This window comes from Euprymna scolopes, chromosome 32 (genome assembly GCF_053919585.1).
Source record: "Euprymna scolopes isolate OS-2025 chromosome 32, ASM5391958v1, whole genome shotgun sequence".
In the NCBI taxonomy this organism is placed as follows: Eukaryota; Metazoa; Mollusca; class Cephalopoda; order Sepiida; family Sepiolidae; genus Euprymna; species Euprymna scolopes.
In genome coordinates this window covers 94,972,804-94,987,624 of record NC_136513.1, presented here as the reverse complement: position 1 = coordinate 94,987,624, position 14,821 = coordinate 94,972,804, and the positions used below count along the sequence as shown (strand labels likewise).

At 37.0% G+C, this 14,821-nt stretch overlaps 1 protein-coding gene across 1 annotated transcript in view; it reads right to left on the bottom strand.

The window, feature by feature from the left end:
• LOC145256508 (1-phosphatidylinositol 4,5-bisphosphate phosphodiesterase beta-1-like) overlaps positions 1–14,821 on the bottom strand; it is a 146,414-nt gene that overhangs the window by 65,334 nt on the left and 66,259 nt on the right. The window contains exons 11-14 of the mRNA XM_080115479.1: positions 11,174–11,253; positions 7,867–7,951; positions 4,334–4,412; positions 853–929 (exon numbers count right to left, since the gene is read on the bottom strand). Of these exons, the coding sequence (XP_079971605.1) occupies positions 853–929; positions 4,334–4,412; positions 7,867–7,951; positions 11,174–11,253 (321 nt within the window). The remainder of the gene's footprint in view (positions 1–852; positions 930–4,333; positions 4,413–7,866; positions 7,952–11,173; positions 11,254–14,821) is intronic.

Genomic DNA, 14,821 nt, shown 5'->3' with positions numbered 1-14,821 from the left:
TGGAAGTGCGCCAGAAGCAGAGATGCGTCATTGAAATCCCAGGAAAAGTGCATTGAGAATGGTGGTGACTGTGTAAAAAGATAAATTCTGAAGTACAAAAGGTTGCTCGTTTTAATGGTGATACTTCCATCTTCAGTCATCATAGCAATGCAATTTGTAATCTCCTCTGATTCATTTGGGCAGAATAAAAAATAGGAGGCATTACAAATTCAGTTTATTCTATAGCATCAGTTTCACTTTACATGACGACAACCTTCACGCGGTCCCTCCTGTGAGTACCCGATTAAACCAATGCTCTAGACAGAATCGTTCTGATTCGTACAAATTGACTATTTTTTAACCGTTCAATTCTGATAGACTTTTTCAATAGTTTCAGTTTGCCTTCCATCGACGCCATCTTTGAAATTTAATATCAAAGACAACAAGTGTAAAAAAAATTATTCTGTTCGTCTTAATGTCTTCCCTCTTCATCGCTCTTGATGGTACTCTCAAAAAAAAAGAACGTAATAATAATAACTAGTATAACTTATTCATTTAAAACAATTGTTTATTTATTTTAGAATATTCCATTTTCATTCTAAGGAAATTCAGTATAACGGTTGGTGCGATTTGGAATATTCCATTTTTATTTTAAGAGATGTTCAGGATGACAACAGTCGAAGCGAATTAACGTATTAATATATAGATGATGATGATGATGATGATGATGATGATAATAATGATAATAATAATAATAATAATGATAATAATAATAATGATAATGATAATAATAATAATGATGATAATAATAATAATAATAATAATAATAATAATGATAATAATAATAATAATAATAATAATAATAATAATTACCGCATCTTTCTTTTCCTTCTCAATTTTCTTCTTCTCTTCATCCGTGAGTCCAGCCAACTCTTCATCATCACCAGCACCTTTTGTAAACAAAAAAGAAGATGGATTTAGCAAAGACAGTTTTTAAAGAAAGAACGACAAAGATATTTTTGCCAACAAATGCCAGCATGTAAAACGGATTTTTAAACAAAAGTGGTACTGATGATGATGATGATGATGATGATGATGATGATGATGATGATGATGATGATGGGAAAACAGATTATTATTACTTAGTAAGTAAAAGTAAGATAGGTTGACCGTAGCCAGGGTGACTCAAAGGCATCCTCTCCATTAACTAATCACACAAAGGCTGGGATCTCTGGTGAGGCTATCTCCATCATTTGTTCCTCGTCTTCTGCCCTGATTCAGCCAGACTTTGTCATCGATCTCCCCAAGATTCCCCTTTCTCCTGAACCAATTTGCCTCAACATAACCCTAACCCTGTCCCTCAAAATATATGTACTGTAACGTGAAGATCGTAGCAGGGCCATAAGAAAGAATTACAAACAACATAATCATAGTTTTGTTCGGTTTTATTATTGCCCCAGATAAGTAATCAATTTCTTTTAACCCTCCCTTTGGACAGCAATTTATATTGCAATTTTTGTTTGATTCGTAAGGTCGACCACATATCTGAGGAAGGAATTTTCCCGAAATATCATACAATAAGGACTTCCATCTGACCATACTAACACAAGTAAGAATACAATGCAAATATAAATTAATAAAAAAATCCATAAATATCGTTTCAATACAAGGTGAATCTGCATACTTAATTCCACCGTTATATGTCTGTTTTCCCCTGAAGAAGAGATTCTACTCTCGAAAATTAAAGATATCAACATTTACCATCTTGTACGACGCATTATGTTGGTAAATAAACAAAATATAATTGAAATTTATTGAAAGTTCCTTCTAATATTGTAATCATTCTTTTATATACTAACTCGTGTCCACGGTGTTTCCTACGAACCGCATTGATATAGCCTTCAAACACAACTTTTTTCACACTATGCACAATGCTTCAAGCAAACAACAATATTCTTTTCATGTCGTAATTCATTTTCTTTTAACTCTGACATTTCCAACATCTGTCCTGTTAACGTCTAATGCAACAATTTGTATCGCGTTTTATGTTTAATTCTTGATGGACACTAAATGATGTCTTTGTTCCACACGCACCTCCACCCCATTGAGGCCTTTATATGTTTTATTGCAGTTTATCCTCATATTGTGTTGAGCCGTTCTTGTCTTTCGTTTGCTTTTCCGGTAATGTGAGGAATCAGACAATGTCATGCCATAAATTGTCTAAGGCAATTTTCTTTTCTTTCATGTTTTGCGATAAAGCATACAATGTGGTTTAAACTAAAATCGAATACATATCTGATAAAGGGTATTTTCCCTGAAATATCACACAATATGGAACTTTCATCTGACCATGTTGACGCATGTAAGAACACGCCACAAGTATCGTTATATGTTTTGATTTGTTTCAGTTTGTGGTGATCAGTTATGCCTCTGCGTTGTATTGTCTTTTACAAATTACCTTTATACATATAACTCCATATGTATCTGTTCTGTCTAAAGATGGTATAAATGATATCGCACGGTTTCCATTCGCACTGTGCATCTATACAATGGAAATATGTCACAGACTCCTATGATGACATTGGAGATAAACCGTAATAACCAGATATATTCTGACACTACATTAACCAGATTACTTAGGTAAATAATTTTATAGTTTTAACAAAAGTGCTACAATAATACCGCAAAGTCTCAATTCACAGCATTCTCAACAGTAATATATTGCATATGAAAGATACTGCTGTGGAATTTCCACAGGTCTCACTAATCGATATAATTATTTTAACTAGCATTGTCCAACAGTCATTTTACTTTCATTTTTATAGTTTTAACAAAAGAGCTACAATAATATCGTCAGCCGAGATCAAAGTGTAGTATCTGTTCCGGCAGATTCTGCAAGCAAAAACCAGATGTGGGGGCAACCTCACATACCTGACCTTTAACAAGCTCCCATTTCCCACCTCTCGGGAGCTGGTCCCCTTTTTCCCTTCCCCCTCCTTTCACTCCTCACATTAAAAATTGGCCTTGTGCCTAATTTGCTCGGTGGGGGAGCAAATAAATACCATCTGTTCTTCAGATGCTGCACTTCCATTTCTTGTTCTCTTCCGGTGGAGGAGCAGTCCTTCACGACGGAGACAATTTTTTATTTTTGTAACGATTCTCCACGTTAAAAAAACGACCCTGGCGTCTAACTCTGTCCCGTGGGGAGGCATTGTAAATAGGTACAATAATATCGCGGAGTCTCCATTCATGTTCAACGTTCACAGAATGCCCAGCAGCAATATACTACATATGAAAGATGCCACTGTGGAATTTCCACAGGCCCCACTTGTATATACAGTGTAACTTTCATATAAGAGACTTGAATATAAGAAAAACCGGATATAAGAGAGATTTTCTCTGGTCCCAAATTAGAGCCTGTGTTAATGTACAGTGTAACCAGAATAATAAAAACCCCTAGTATGAGTGAAACCCGGATATAAGAGAGTTATAGGGGGCGTGGTAATAAGTCTCTTATATCCGGGTTACACTGTATGTAAATATTCAACAGAGAATTAGCTCTGTAATTATAAATATGATATCTGCATAATTAAAATATATTTAAGCGTATAAGGTCAGACACCCCCCATCCTCACACCCACAATATTGCATTAATAAAAAATGAATGTTCATCGCTTATTCCACCATCATATCTTATTCCACCATCATATCTTATTCCACCATCATATCTTTATTTGCTCCAGATTTTGTCTATCCATTACACTTCTGCATTTTATTACCTTCTATAAATTTAAATTTCATTATACACTAGACCAGGGCTCTCCAAAGTTTTCAAATGGGGGAGGGGTATATTATTGATATTTTAGAGCTACATGAGCCCCTCCACCCCCACTCCCCCCAAAAAAAGATACGCTAACGTGTTTTATACTATTTTGCTGATTAGACTTGTTTTTAATGAAACTGGTTCTCCAAACCCTCATTCTTTTAATCATTTCCTGAGCAAAAAAACAAACAAAAAAAAAAAAAAAAAAAAAAAAAACACTGCACTATTCTCACAAAATTTTGAAATTTTTTCTTGGATATTTTTACGTTTTCTATAAGAGCTCCATGGGCTGGATTAAAGAGTTTGGTGGGCCAGATTTGGCCCGCAGGTAGTAGTTTGGAGACCCCTACACTAGACAATGCTTCAAGCAAACTGCATTAACCTCTTATATCTACTTTCTATCTATACATTTGTTATATCTGTTGCAACGGTTAAGATTGGAGGTTACATCGGCTGAAACGTTGTGAGAAAACAGTCCATAGCATCACAAGTACGATACTAAATTCATACGTAAACCAGAAACGAAATTACCTTTGTGTATTTTCTTGTTCTTGATAAGAATCTTTTTCCTCAGATCATAAGGAGATGGCAACTGAACTCCTGGTTTTAGCTAAAAAAAAAAAAAAAAAAGAAAATAAAAAGAAAATTTAAATGTAATGTAAACCAACATCTTGCTGTCCAACTTCCTATCAAGATTACTCCCTTATAAATCTGGCCCCTACCATAGTAGCTCCCTTATGCTTCAGTGGCAATATACCTTATTTGGACTGAACAAAAATACAGGGTAGAACGATAAAATTGTTGTTATAGAAAAGATGACATGATTCCATTTCCGCTTGATGAAAACCGGTTTTCTTTTTTTTTTTGTTGCAGACCATCTACTAGTGGGCCAGTTGTGTACAAATCCCAAGAGCGACAGGAACCTTCTATCATGTCTGAAAGTGACACAATGTTCAATGAGCGAGATCAGAGATGTGCCGCTGTACAACTCATGCTCTCTACCGATCCTAATTATGACAACAGGACCATTGCCAGCACCCTCAAAACGCATCGCTGGATTGTCACGAATAACAGGGACGTGTCCAAGGTGATGAAAACAAAGTTTCTGGCCACGGTTGCAGTGTTTTGTGTGGTTTCAAGTGAGGTCCACATCATGCCATCTCATATCTTCGAAGTCGGCTTGAACGTCAACACCAAAGTGTACCTGGATGCGTGTGCTGATCTCCTGGTGCAATATGACCTCCCACAACACCAAAGACAGCCTGATTACCGCCATCTGCTGAGTATTCACTGAGCTCCCACTAGCACTTGTGGAAAAGGCATGCTCCGAGTTCCGGACCTGTATTAAGGTAGTGATTGAGGCTGAAGGCGGCTACATTGAATAGATGTCAGCTCTACTACATAATCAAGTTACCTGAATTGATTTTTTTAAATAAAAGTTTTAAAATAAAGCTGTAGTGTTGTTTTCTTTAGGGCGACAATTTTATTGTTTTACCTTCTAATAAACAAACAAAAAGCCCCGTATGCAAAGAAGGGAGGAAGGAAAAATATTGGCAAAGCATTTTCAATTTTGCAAATATTTTTTTAAATGAAAATTGCTCCTGACAAGGTATGAAGCCATTTGATGTAAGGAGCTAAAAAAAAAAAATGCTACTTCAATGTCAAAGAATAGCCAACAGTAAGTGTGAGATGGATAGATTCTGACAAGAAAACAGCAATTCTTCCCCCTTTCTCAGAAACATCACTCATGGAATGTGAGGACTAAAGAACAAAATAAGGGCGGGAGGACTGCTGAAATTAAGCCTGAGGTCCTCTTTCTGTACCCAATGCACTTATTTCAGTTGTCCCCTCTTCGAAGTAAATATCACTCGACCCGCCAGACTAACAGCAAAATCTCACCCCTTCACTGTAGATGCTCTTACATGTTGGAAAATTTCCTGCTCTAATAGCTTCTTTCCTCGAATTACTTGCCTTTGGAATTCTCTTCCTGCTCCCTGTTTTCCCAGCCATACCAACATGCAGAAAATTAAATGCAAGCATTTTTCTGCCAAACTCCTCACCCAGGTCGCCCTCTATCCTGTCAATCAAACCCCTATCAAAGTAGCCCCCTCATGCTTCAATGTAAAAATGTCTTGTTTACGACGAGCGAAGTAGATCTACCTCACGTGGTATAGTGACAGAAAATCAATTGTTATTAATAAAAATGAATTAATACTTTCCCGGGTAGCGCCGGGGTGCCCTGCTAACAACTAATAAAAGTCTCCTCAGAAAAGTATGTTCAGTTTCATTTGGGTTTTACTGTTTTTGTGCAACCGATTTAGGCACGACAAATATACGACTGCGTAAGACAACTGCTCCTGCTGCTTCTCTAGGCACCTCATTCAAGCAGGATGACGGCAGACAACCGCTGATTCTAAAATCCTCAAAAGATATTTGCCACAAATAAACTCTCGATTTTTTTAAGCCTGAAAAAAATATGGATAAGAATCAATCGATTTTAATTTAGTATGTTAGTATGTTGTTTTTTGTTTTTTTTGTTTTTTTGTTTTTAATCCTTGTAAAGAATAAACGTGTTTTCTTTTCTATTTTTTTTTTCAAAAATTTTTCAGAAATTTTTTTCTGAAGAATATTTTTTTTTTTTTTTTAGAAATTTTAAAAATTTTGTTTTTATTTTTTAATCCTTTGGGATGAGGCTTCATAATTTGTGCATTCATTCTTTTTGCAGACTGTTATAATCGAGAGTTTTATTTTTTGGCAACACCTCAAAAGATATTTACATTTGATTCCTATTTTTAAAAATTTCCCCCAAACCAAAACCTGAAAAATAAAAAAGATAACTTTTTTATTTTTTTTTATGTTAAAAATGCTAAGATGTTAAATTTTTTTTTTGGTAGTTTTTACTGGAAAAAAAAACGCCGGTCTAAATTAAAATCAATTGCTTCTTACACATTTTTTTTTTTTCAGGCTTAAAAAATAAATAAATTAAAAATAGATAGAGTTTATTTGTGGCCAATATCTTGAGATTTTTAGCCCGTCGTCACAGGTTGCTCGAATAGAGAAGCAGCAGGAGCGCACGCACACACACGCACGCGCGCGTGCGCACACACACACACACACACACACACGCGCACACACACACACACACACACACACACACGCACGCACGCACGCACGCACGCACAACAAATAAATAGAACCAAAGGCAAGATAAGTTACTTTTCTATCTACCTGGATAACTTTTTTGGGGTTTGTATTACTGTACACATAGATTCGAAAAAGTTGTCAAAAAACAAATATATAACAAATAAATGTTATCAAAGGCAAGATAAGTTACTTTTCTACCAAACTGGATACATTTTTTTTGTTTTTATTCAATGTAACATGTTTATTCAGCTCGAAAAACATGCAGTGTTTACTGATGTATTGGAAAATTCAAAATGGCGCCCGACACTCTCTTTTTAACATGGTAAGTTTGGGAAAAGGTGTTATAAATAATAAACTAGACAAAATACTATTAAAAAAACACTGAATATATGTCAACTTATGTCACGGTAATATATAATGAGCGAATTTCTAACAGTATTTTGTCTAGTTTATTATTTATAACATCTTTTCCTGAACTTACCGTGTTAAAGAGAGTGTCGGGCGCCATTTTGAATTTTCCAATACATCGGTAAACACTGTATGCTTTTCGAGCTGAATAAACATGTTACATTGAATAAAAACACGAAAAATATATCCAGTTAGGTAGAAAAGTAACTTATCTTGCCTTTGATAACATTTATTTGTTATATATTTGTTTTTTTGACAACTTTTTCGAATCTATGTGTACAGTAATACAAACCCCTTTTTTGTGTTTTAACTTATTTTAAAGCGTTTATTTAATTTGAGGCACAAACAGTGCCGGGTTGCTAAGTTAGAACGACGACACAATGACAGAAATGCGGTTGTTATCTTTGAAATCTCGATAATCGCTCAAAAATAAAAAATAAACAAGATACTGATAAAAATTGACTCTAATATTTTGTGAAAAAATTTCCACGAAAAATCCAGGTGGGACTTACCGGATAACCGTCAATCGGATTGTCAAGAAGCATTTTTCCAAAAGATTCGTTACAATATTGGGCAAGCAACTTTTGCTGGGCAACACTAAAAACGGAAGAGACAAAAATGTACGAATAAACATTATGAGAAGGTTTTATCATGGATAGAGGATTTTGATTGGTTGATACGGAAATACTTTTATATAACTTTTACATACATATATTTTTATTCACTTTAGGTAAAAAAAATTACCATAAGTCGCAACAATAAATTGACTGTTTCAGTCTTAAAAGACATCGTGAACCGACAATATACCTCTGTTCTTACTCGAGACCAGTCATTTAATGAAAATGAAAACCGATTAGAAAAAATAGAAAGAAGACAAAAAAGAAAAGGAAGAAATGAAAAAAAAATTGGGAGAAGTTTTCTTAAAATTAGACATCTAGACGTGCATAACCTTCCACAACACCAAAGCTTGCCTGATCGCCGCCATCTTCCGAGCTCCAACAGGCGCTCATGGAAAAGGCATGCTCCTAGTTCCGGACCCGTATCAAGGCAGTGACTGAGGCTGAAGACGGCTACATTGAAGAGATGTCAGCTCTACTACATAATCAAGTTACCTGAATTGATTTTTTTCAATAAAAGTTTTAAAATAAAGGTGTAGTGTTGTTTTTTTTTAGGGCAAAAATGTTATTATTTCACCCTGTATATATATATATATATATATATATATATATATATATATATATATATATATATATATATATATATATATATATTATTTACTATTATATAAAATGAAACTTTGTCCGTGTATGTGAGCTCGTTTCATATGGACTCCAAAACAGCTGGGCCGATTTTTATGAAATTTCACACAAATGTATTTATATGCCTGGCAGTGATCTTAGATAGGTTTTGTATCGAAATGTATTTGATAAGTATCAATAATCGATAATAAAAAAATCCGATGAAAGAAGGAACAGGCGATTTTAACTAAAGTTAACACCTTATCCAGTCTAACATCCCAAGTGCATTTGAGAAGCAAGCACAAGCAGAAAGGCCTGACATCTAAAATAAACAGTAAGTTCTTTGATATGATAAGGGCGCATTCAAAATAAATGCTTCTATTTAGAATTGAACCATGATACTTGACATTTGCATGTTAAACTTTAATTCAAGCCATTATATACAAAAAAAAAAAATTGAAAAAATCGACAGTAGGTTCTCTACAGTGCAATGTAGACTACAAAGCATTGTAGACTAAGTCACTGTGAGGAGGATTGAAAAATTGGCAATTTTACTGATGTCGATGATAATGAAATATGGGAGAGTGAAGCCTTTGTTGTTCATTCCCAGGCAACATCGGGTCTCCCGGCTAATATATATAAATATATAAGTCATTGCTAGTTTTGACACTGTGAGCTATCCCTCTCACTACCAAGGGGTTTGTAGATAGTAGCTGTGTTACGAGTATAATGATATATAATAGGGAATACAGGGTGGAACGATAAAATTGTCGCCATAGAAAAGACGACATGATTCCATTTCCGTTTGATAAAAAGCGTTTTTTTTTTGTTTGTTATTTTTTTGTTGCAAACCATCTTCTAGGTGGCTAGTTGTCTACAAATCCCAATAGTGATAGGAGTCTTCTATCATGTCTTAAAGTGACACAATGTTCAACGAGCGAGATCAGAGATGTGCCACTGTACAACTCATGCTCTCTACCGATCCAAGTTATGACAACAGGACCATTGCCAACACCCTCAAAATGCATTGCTGGATTGCTATGAATAACAGGGACATGCCCAATGTGATGAAAACAAAGTTTCCGGCCACGATTATGGTCTTTGGTGTGGTTAAAAGTGAGGGCCACATCATGCCACCTCACATCTTCAAAGTAGGCTTGAAAGTCAACACCAAAGTGTACCTGGATGTGCTGAAGAGTGTGGTGATCCCCTGGTGCAATCAGGTGGCCGCTAGCAAACCCTGAGTGTGGCAACAGGACTCAGCATCGGCCCACAAATCCAAAGAGTTTAAGGTTTGGCTTTAGAAGGAGTGCTACAACTTTGTACCCTTCTCTCATTCATTGCCCCCCACCCCTTTACCCCTGACTTAAACCCACTGAACTACTTCGTTTGGTCATATGTCAAGAATATCACCAACATGACCTCCCACAATACCAAAGCTAGCCTGATCGCTGCCATCTGGTGAGTATTCGTCTAGCTCCCACCGGCGCTCATGGAAAAGGCATGCTCCCAGTTCTGGACTCGTATTAAAGCTGTGATTGAAGCTGAAGGCTGCTATATTGAAAAGATGTCAGTTCTATTACACAATAAAGTTATCTGAATTGATTTTTTTCAATAAAGGTTTTAAAATAAAGCTGTAGTCTTGTTTTCTTTAGGGTGACACATTTATCGTACCACCTTGTATCTCAAATTTTAATTGTTTTTCTTTTTACATGGCTACACATTCAGAATATGTTTTAATCTTAGCTTTGATAAGTTCAATTTTCTTAGATCGAAAATTATAAATGTCTGCTCTCTATGAGTTCATATTGAAGAATGGAGCCATATTTCAATCTGTAAGTTTCATGTCACAATTCAAAATATCATCATATTTGTGTGTATGTGTGTGCGTGTCTGTGTAAGTTTATGTGTGCGTGTGTGTGTGTGTTTATAGGTTTGAAATGACATTTAAATCAAGTTTAAGAAGTAAAAATTCCTATAGGCTGTTTTTGTAGCGTATGAGCGCACGGGAAAATATCAGCAGGAGCTGTAAGATAATTGGCTTGCAAGGATATTAGCAGCAGTAGCCGAAAACAGCACATATGCAAATTAGGAAGTGTGCGCGAGCTAACGCAAAAACAAAAAGATAAAAAGGACACCACATAATCGGGAGAAAAAAAAGTGCTGTTGAAAAAGATGGATGCGTAAAGTCTAAGACGAGAAATGGTTGTTTACGGCCGGTGTGTAGTGGAGCAGAAAGGAGAAAAAACCCCAGTCCAGTTGAGATGGACATGTGGCCCCGCAGTGGCAGCGAGAGACTCTTTAAGCTGGTGTCTAGACGGGAAGAAAGAAAAACCAAGTCAGATTTATGTTATTTTTATTTGTTTGTTCCTTTTCGAGGATGCAGAAAGGTTTAAACTGTAACGAACACAGTTTCAAAACATTCTTCATTAAACAAACATGTGTCGATAATAATGATCTGAGCCATTTTGTCACATTCCAAAAATCACGTAATTAATTGATCAAATAAGTGTTGGTACTTAGATTTGATTTGGATGATCTGATTCGAGTAAAAGTGACAAGAATTCCACCTGATACTTACGAACAATGGTTTTCGAAGGATAAAATAACCGGATATTCTGAGACTTTGAAAGCGCACTCGGCAATGGCATCAACAACATCCTGAAATCAAAGAAATCGCAGCCGAATTAGAGGCACAACATTTTACGAAGAAACTGTGAATTATTTATTAGACCAACTATTACCCGTTGGATCGATATTTGTCATCTAAATATCCATTATAACAAAGTCAGATTCCCGTCTGTTTGTTCATAATTTAATTAATATGCACAAGAGGCACACTGTTTCCCAAATTAATTTTCATACTAAAAACGGACTTATATGCACGTTTTTTTTTTAAATTTTTATACAATACTTTATTAAAATACTAGCCTGGGTGCCCGGCGTTGCCCGGCGTTGCCCGGGTATTTGTAGGTGTGTATTGAGGAAAAAAAAAACCCCTCGAACCCGTACCACGAAGCAAGAAAAGAACGTGAAAAAAAAAAAAAAAAAAAGTGACGTCTTTGCTGTTGTGCGTCTAGCGCTAAACCGGAAGTGACGTAGGATTACATTATCAAAAAGAGAGGATAACTTTCGAAAATATCCGCGAAAAAGCGACCCCTCCCTGTTGAAAAGTACCCAGTTGAGGGTGAAAGAACTAATGTTTTTAGCCAATTTTTCGATATTTGTCGTCCGAAGGGTTGAGCTTCAAAAGGATATTGATCTCGTGAAAATCCGTCAAAGTTTTGTCGAAAGTTTTAGGCAGATATACACACATACATACATACATGCATTTAAACAGACATGTGAGATTTATATTATAGATTTTACAAAGAATGAGGGAGTCCGTAAAACAATGTGACATGAGACCGAAAAGGAATGTGGGGTGGGATTGGGGGTCGGGACTATGCTATTTTGTCTATTCTCTAAGCTAGTTTTCACTCACCATAATACCTCATTAACTCTCTGGGCATAAGCTATTGAAATTTCCCACATAAATGAATGCTTTTCAAAAGTTTATTCACAAAAACATAATCAGCATTTTTTATTTACAAACAGACAAATATAAGTTGTTTTTCCTTTTTTCTTTGCAAAACAATCAAACGTGTATGTGTACAGAAAAACAAAATTAAAATCATGAAAAGAAAAAAGAAAAATATCGAACGATGAGGGTGAAGGAGTGGGATATTACTAAAGCCTTAAACACCCCGAAAATAAAGAAAAAGAAAAGAACTAAACAAAATGCTGACTATATCATGTTAGTGAGGACCCTCACCACCTGTTCTTGTTTATGAAGTTCTCACTGTTTTCGGCAAGAGCCGGAAAACAAGAAAGAAGCTTCCTTAGAGGGAATGGGCAATTTACGGTCAAAAGAAAGGTGGGAGGGGTTGTTGGGGGGGGGCGGTGACCTCCAGAATAAGTATCATCAGGGTGGGTCGAGAAATAAAAATAACTTTGTCGGGAAGGGCACTCTTGAGGTAATCTAACACCTTAAATAAATGGAGGGATGTGACTCATTCATACAACTAAGGGACGATTGTTTTTGTCTTTTGATGTCGGCGAGTGTCATGCTTAGGATGGGAACATATACTCAAACCTGTTTCGAACAAACATGCATAAACTATCGGTGTGAATCCACCTACGTTTGAATACCGCGAGAGGCAACCTCTTTCTACCACATCTGATTTTGATTTTTAAGTTGGTGTTTAAAATACAAAATCAGATCGTAATGAGAAGGCTGCGACCCCCACGCCCTATCTCTATGTGTAAACATCACACTATGAGTCTAGCTACGCCTAAGATCACAAGGAACACCATTCGTTCCACCTTGGGCCACAACAGATCCTTGTTGTAAACTACAGATTCCAAATCCAGCCACATCGCCCGCTTGGAGACGATGCAGACCATTACACCACTGACATACGTCCAAAATTAAACATCACTGACATACGTCCAAAATTCCCGTAGCTTTGTGCAATTGAAGAAAGCGTGTTCAACTGATTCTGTTTTATCTTCCCAACAACGCGGGCAAAAGGGGTCCAAAGTTTGACCAATCCTGAAGCGCATGCCATTGAGCCATAATACATTGCAAACCAATCGCCACGTCAGAGAATATTCAGTATTATTTAGGTAAATCCAACTTGCCGCCCAATTCCACTGAGAGCGGGTCCCCCTTCCGACGACTATAGCCACTCCCCTAGTGAGTAAAAAACAGTCCTCACCACTAAATGCTGATATAGTGCCTTCCTAGACTGGGCAAGGTCACTAAACCCTGGCAACACTCGAAGCGCAGCTCAGCATTCATTAAAGAACTGCGATTGACCCCTTGGCCTATGACGGCATTCGGCCACGCGATTGAGGATGAGGCGAGGTAAAGCAGCTCCATGCAGACTCCTCCTCCGTCAGAGTTCTACTCTTTGCTAATCTCTCAGCATTTTTAAGCTCCCATCTAGCAAACTTTGAGTGCAGACCTGTCTACGAACAGACAGCTTTGCTTCATTTCATAGAAGTGAGAAGAAGGAATGTGCTAATGTCGTCGAGTGGTTCACAGGCAGGAGTAGTACAGAGAAGCAGTAAAGGATCAGCGGAAAAGCATAAGTGGAGCACGCCTCCGCCTTGCCTTTAAGAGAAAGACCTCTTTGAAGCCAAATTCTTACAGACACTTCGACCTTCGCTTGTATTTCCGACCAATTCATGTCTAACTGGAGACCTGGTCTAAACCACATGCCAAGGATCCAAACAATTGAAACGGCCTGGTAGCACAGCTGTGTTCCTCCAGGCAGCCAACCTTAGGCCATTGGATTTGCTAAGGTTGACTACGGCCCCTGTAATGTCTTCATACTGCTTGAGTGCCTTAATGATGGTGGAAATATTTCTCATGCTCAAAATGCAAACCGTCACATCATCAGTATATGCGGAAACCCTGGTGCATGCACTTCCAGAAGAGAAATTCCATGTAGGACCAGTTCAATCCTCCTCATTCTCAATTTGCGCAGGAAGGGTTCCAGCATGAGGATGTAAAACGGGAGGGTGGGGAGGCAACCTTGACGTACCAACCAAGAGATAATGTAGGGTTCCGAACGCATCCCATTCACCTCTACAACTGCCGTCAGCCAAGTATACAAAATGGCGATCGATCTGCGAAAGCCCGGGTTGAATCCGATGGCCTCTAGAACCGATCCCAAGAACCCATGGTCGACCCTATCGAATGCCTTGAACTGATCCAAATTGATCAGCGTGGCTTCAGTGTCGTCTTCTAAATTTTCTATGATTGTATGGACCAGATGCAAATTGTTTTGAATTTATCTTCCCTTCACAGCGTAGTTCTGATCATATTCAACCAAGTCAGTAATAACGACCTGCAACCAGTTTGCAAGAACGCATGCCAAAATCTTGAACTCTGTGTTTAGCAGAGTTATGGGCCTAAAATCATCTAGTCCCCCCAACATATGCGTCCTTCTTCTGAAGTGTGACCACTCCTTTAGTAATCTGCCTTGGGATAGAGCCCTTGTCAAACCAGTGGTTAAACACACCCATCGGAATACGTACTATTTATTCAAAAGAAATCTACATTCAGTGAGTGACCTCATTTGCATATTAAATTAAAGACAATCTATTTCAATAATCAGCTAATTGTTTGTTGTAATAGAATCATTTTAATTGTTTGTTGTAATAGAATCATTTTAATTGT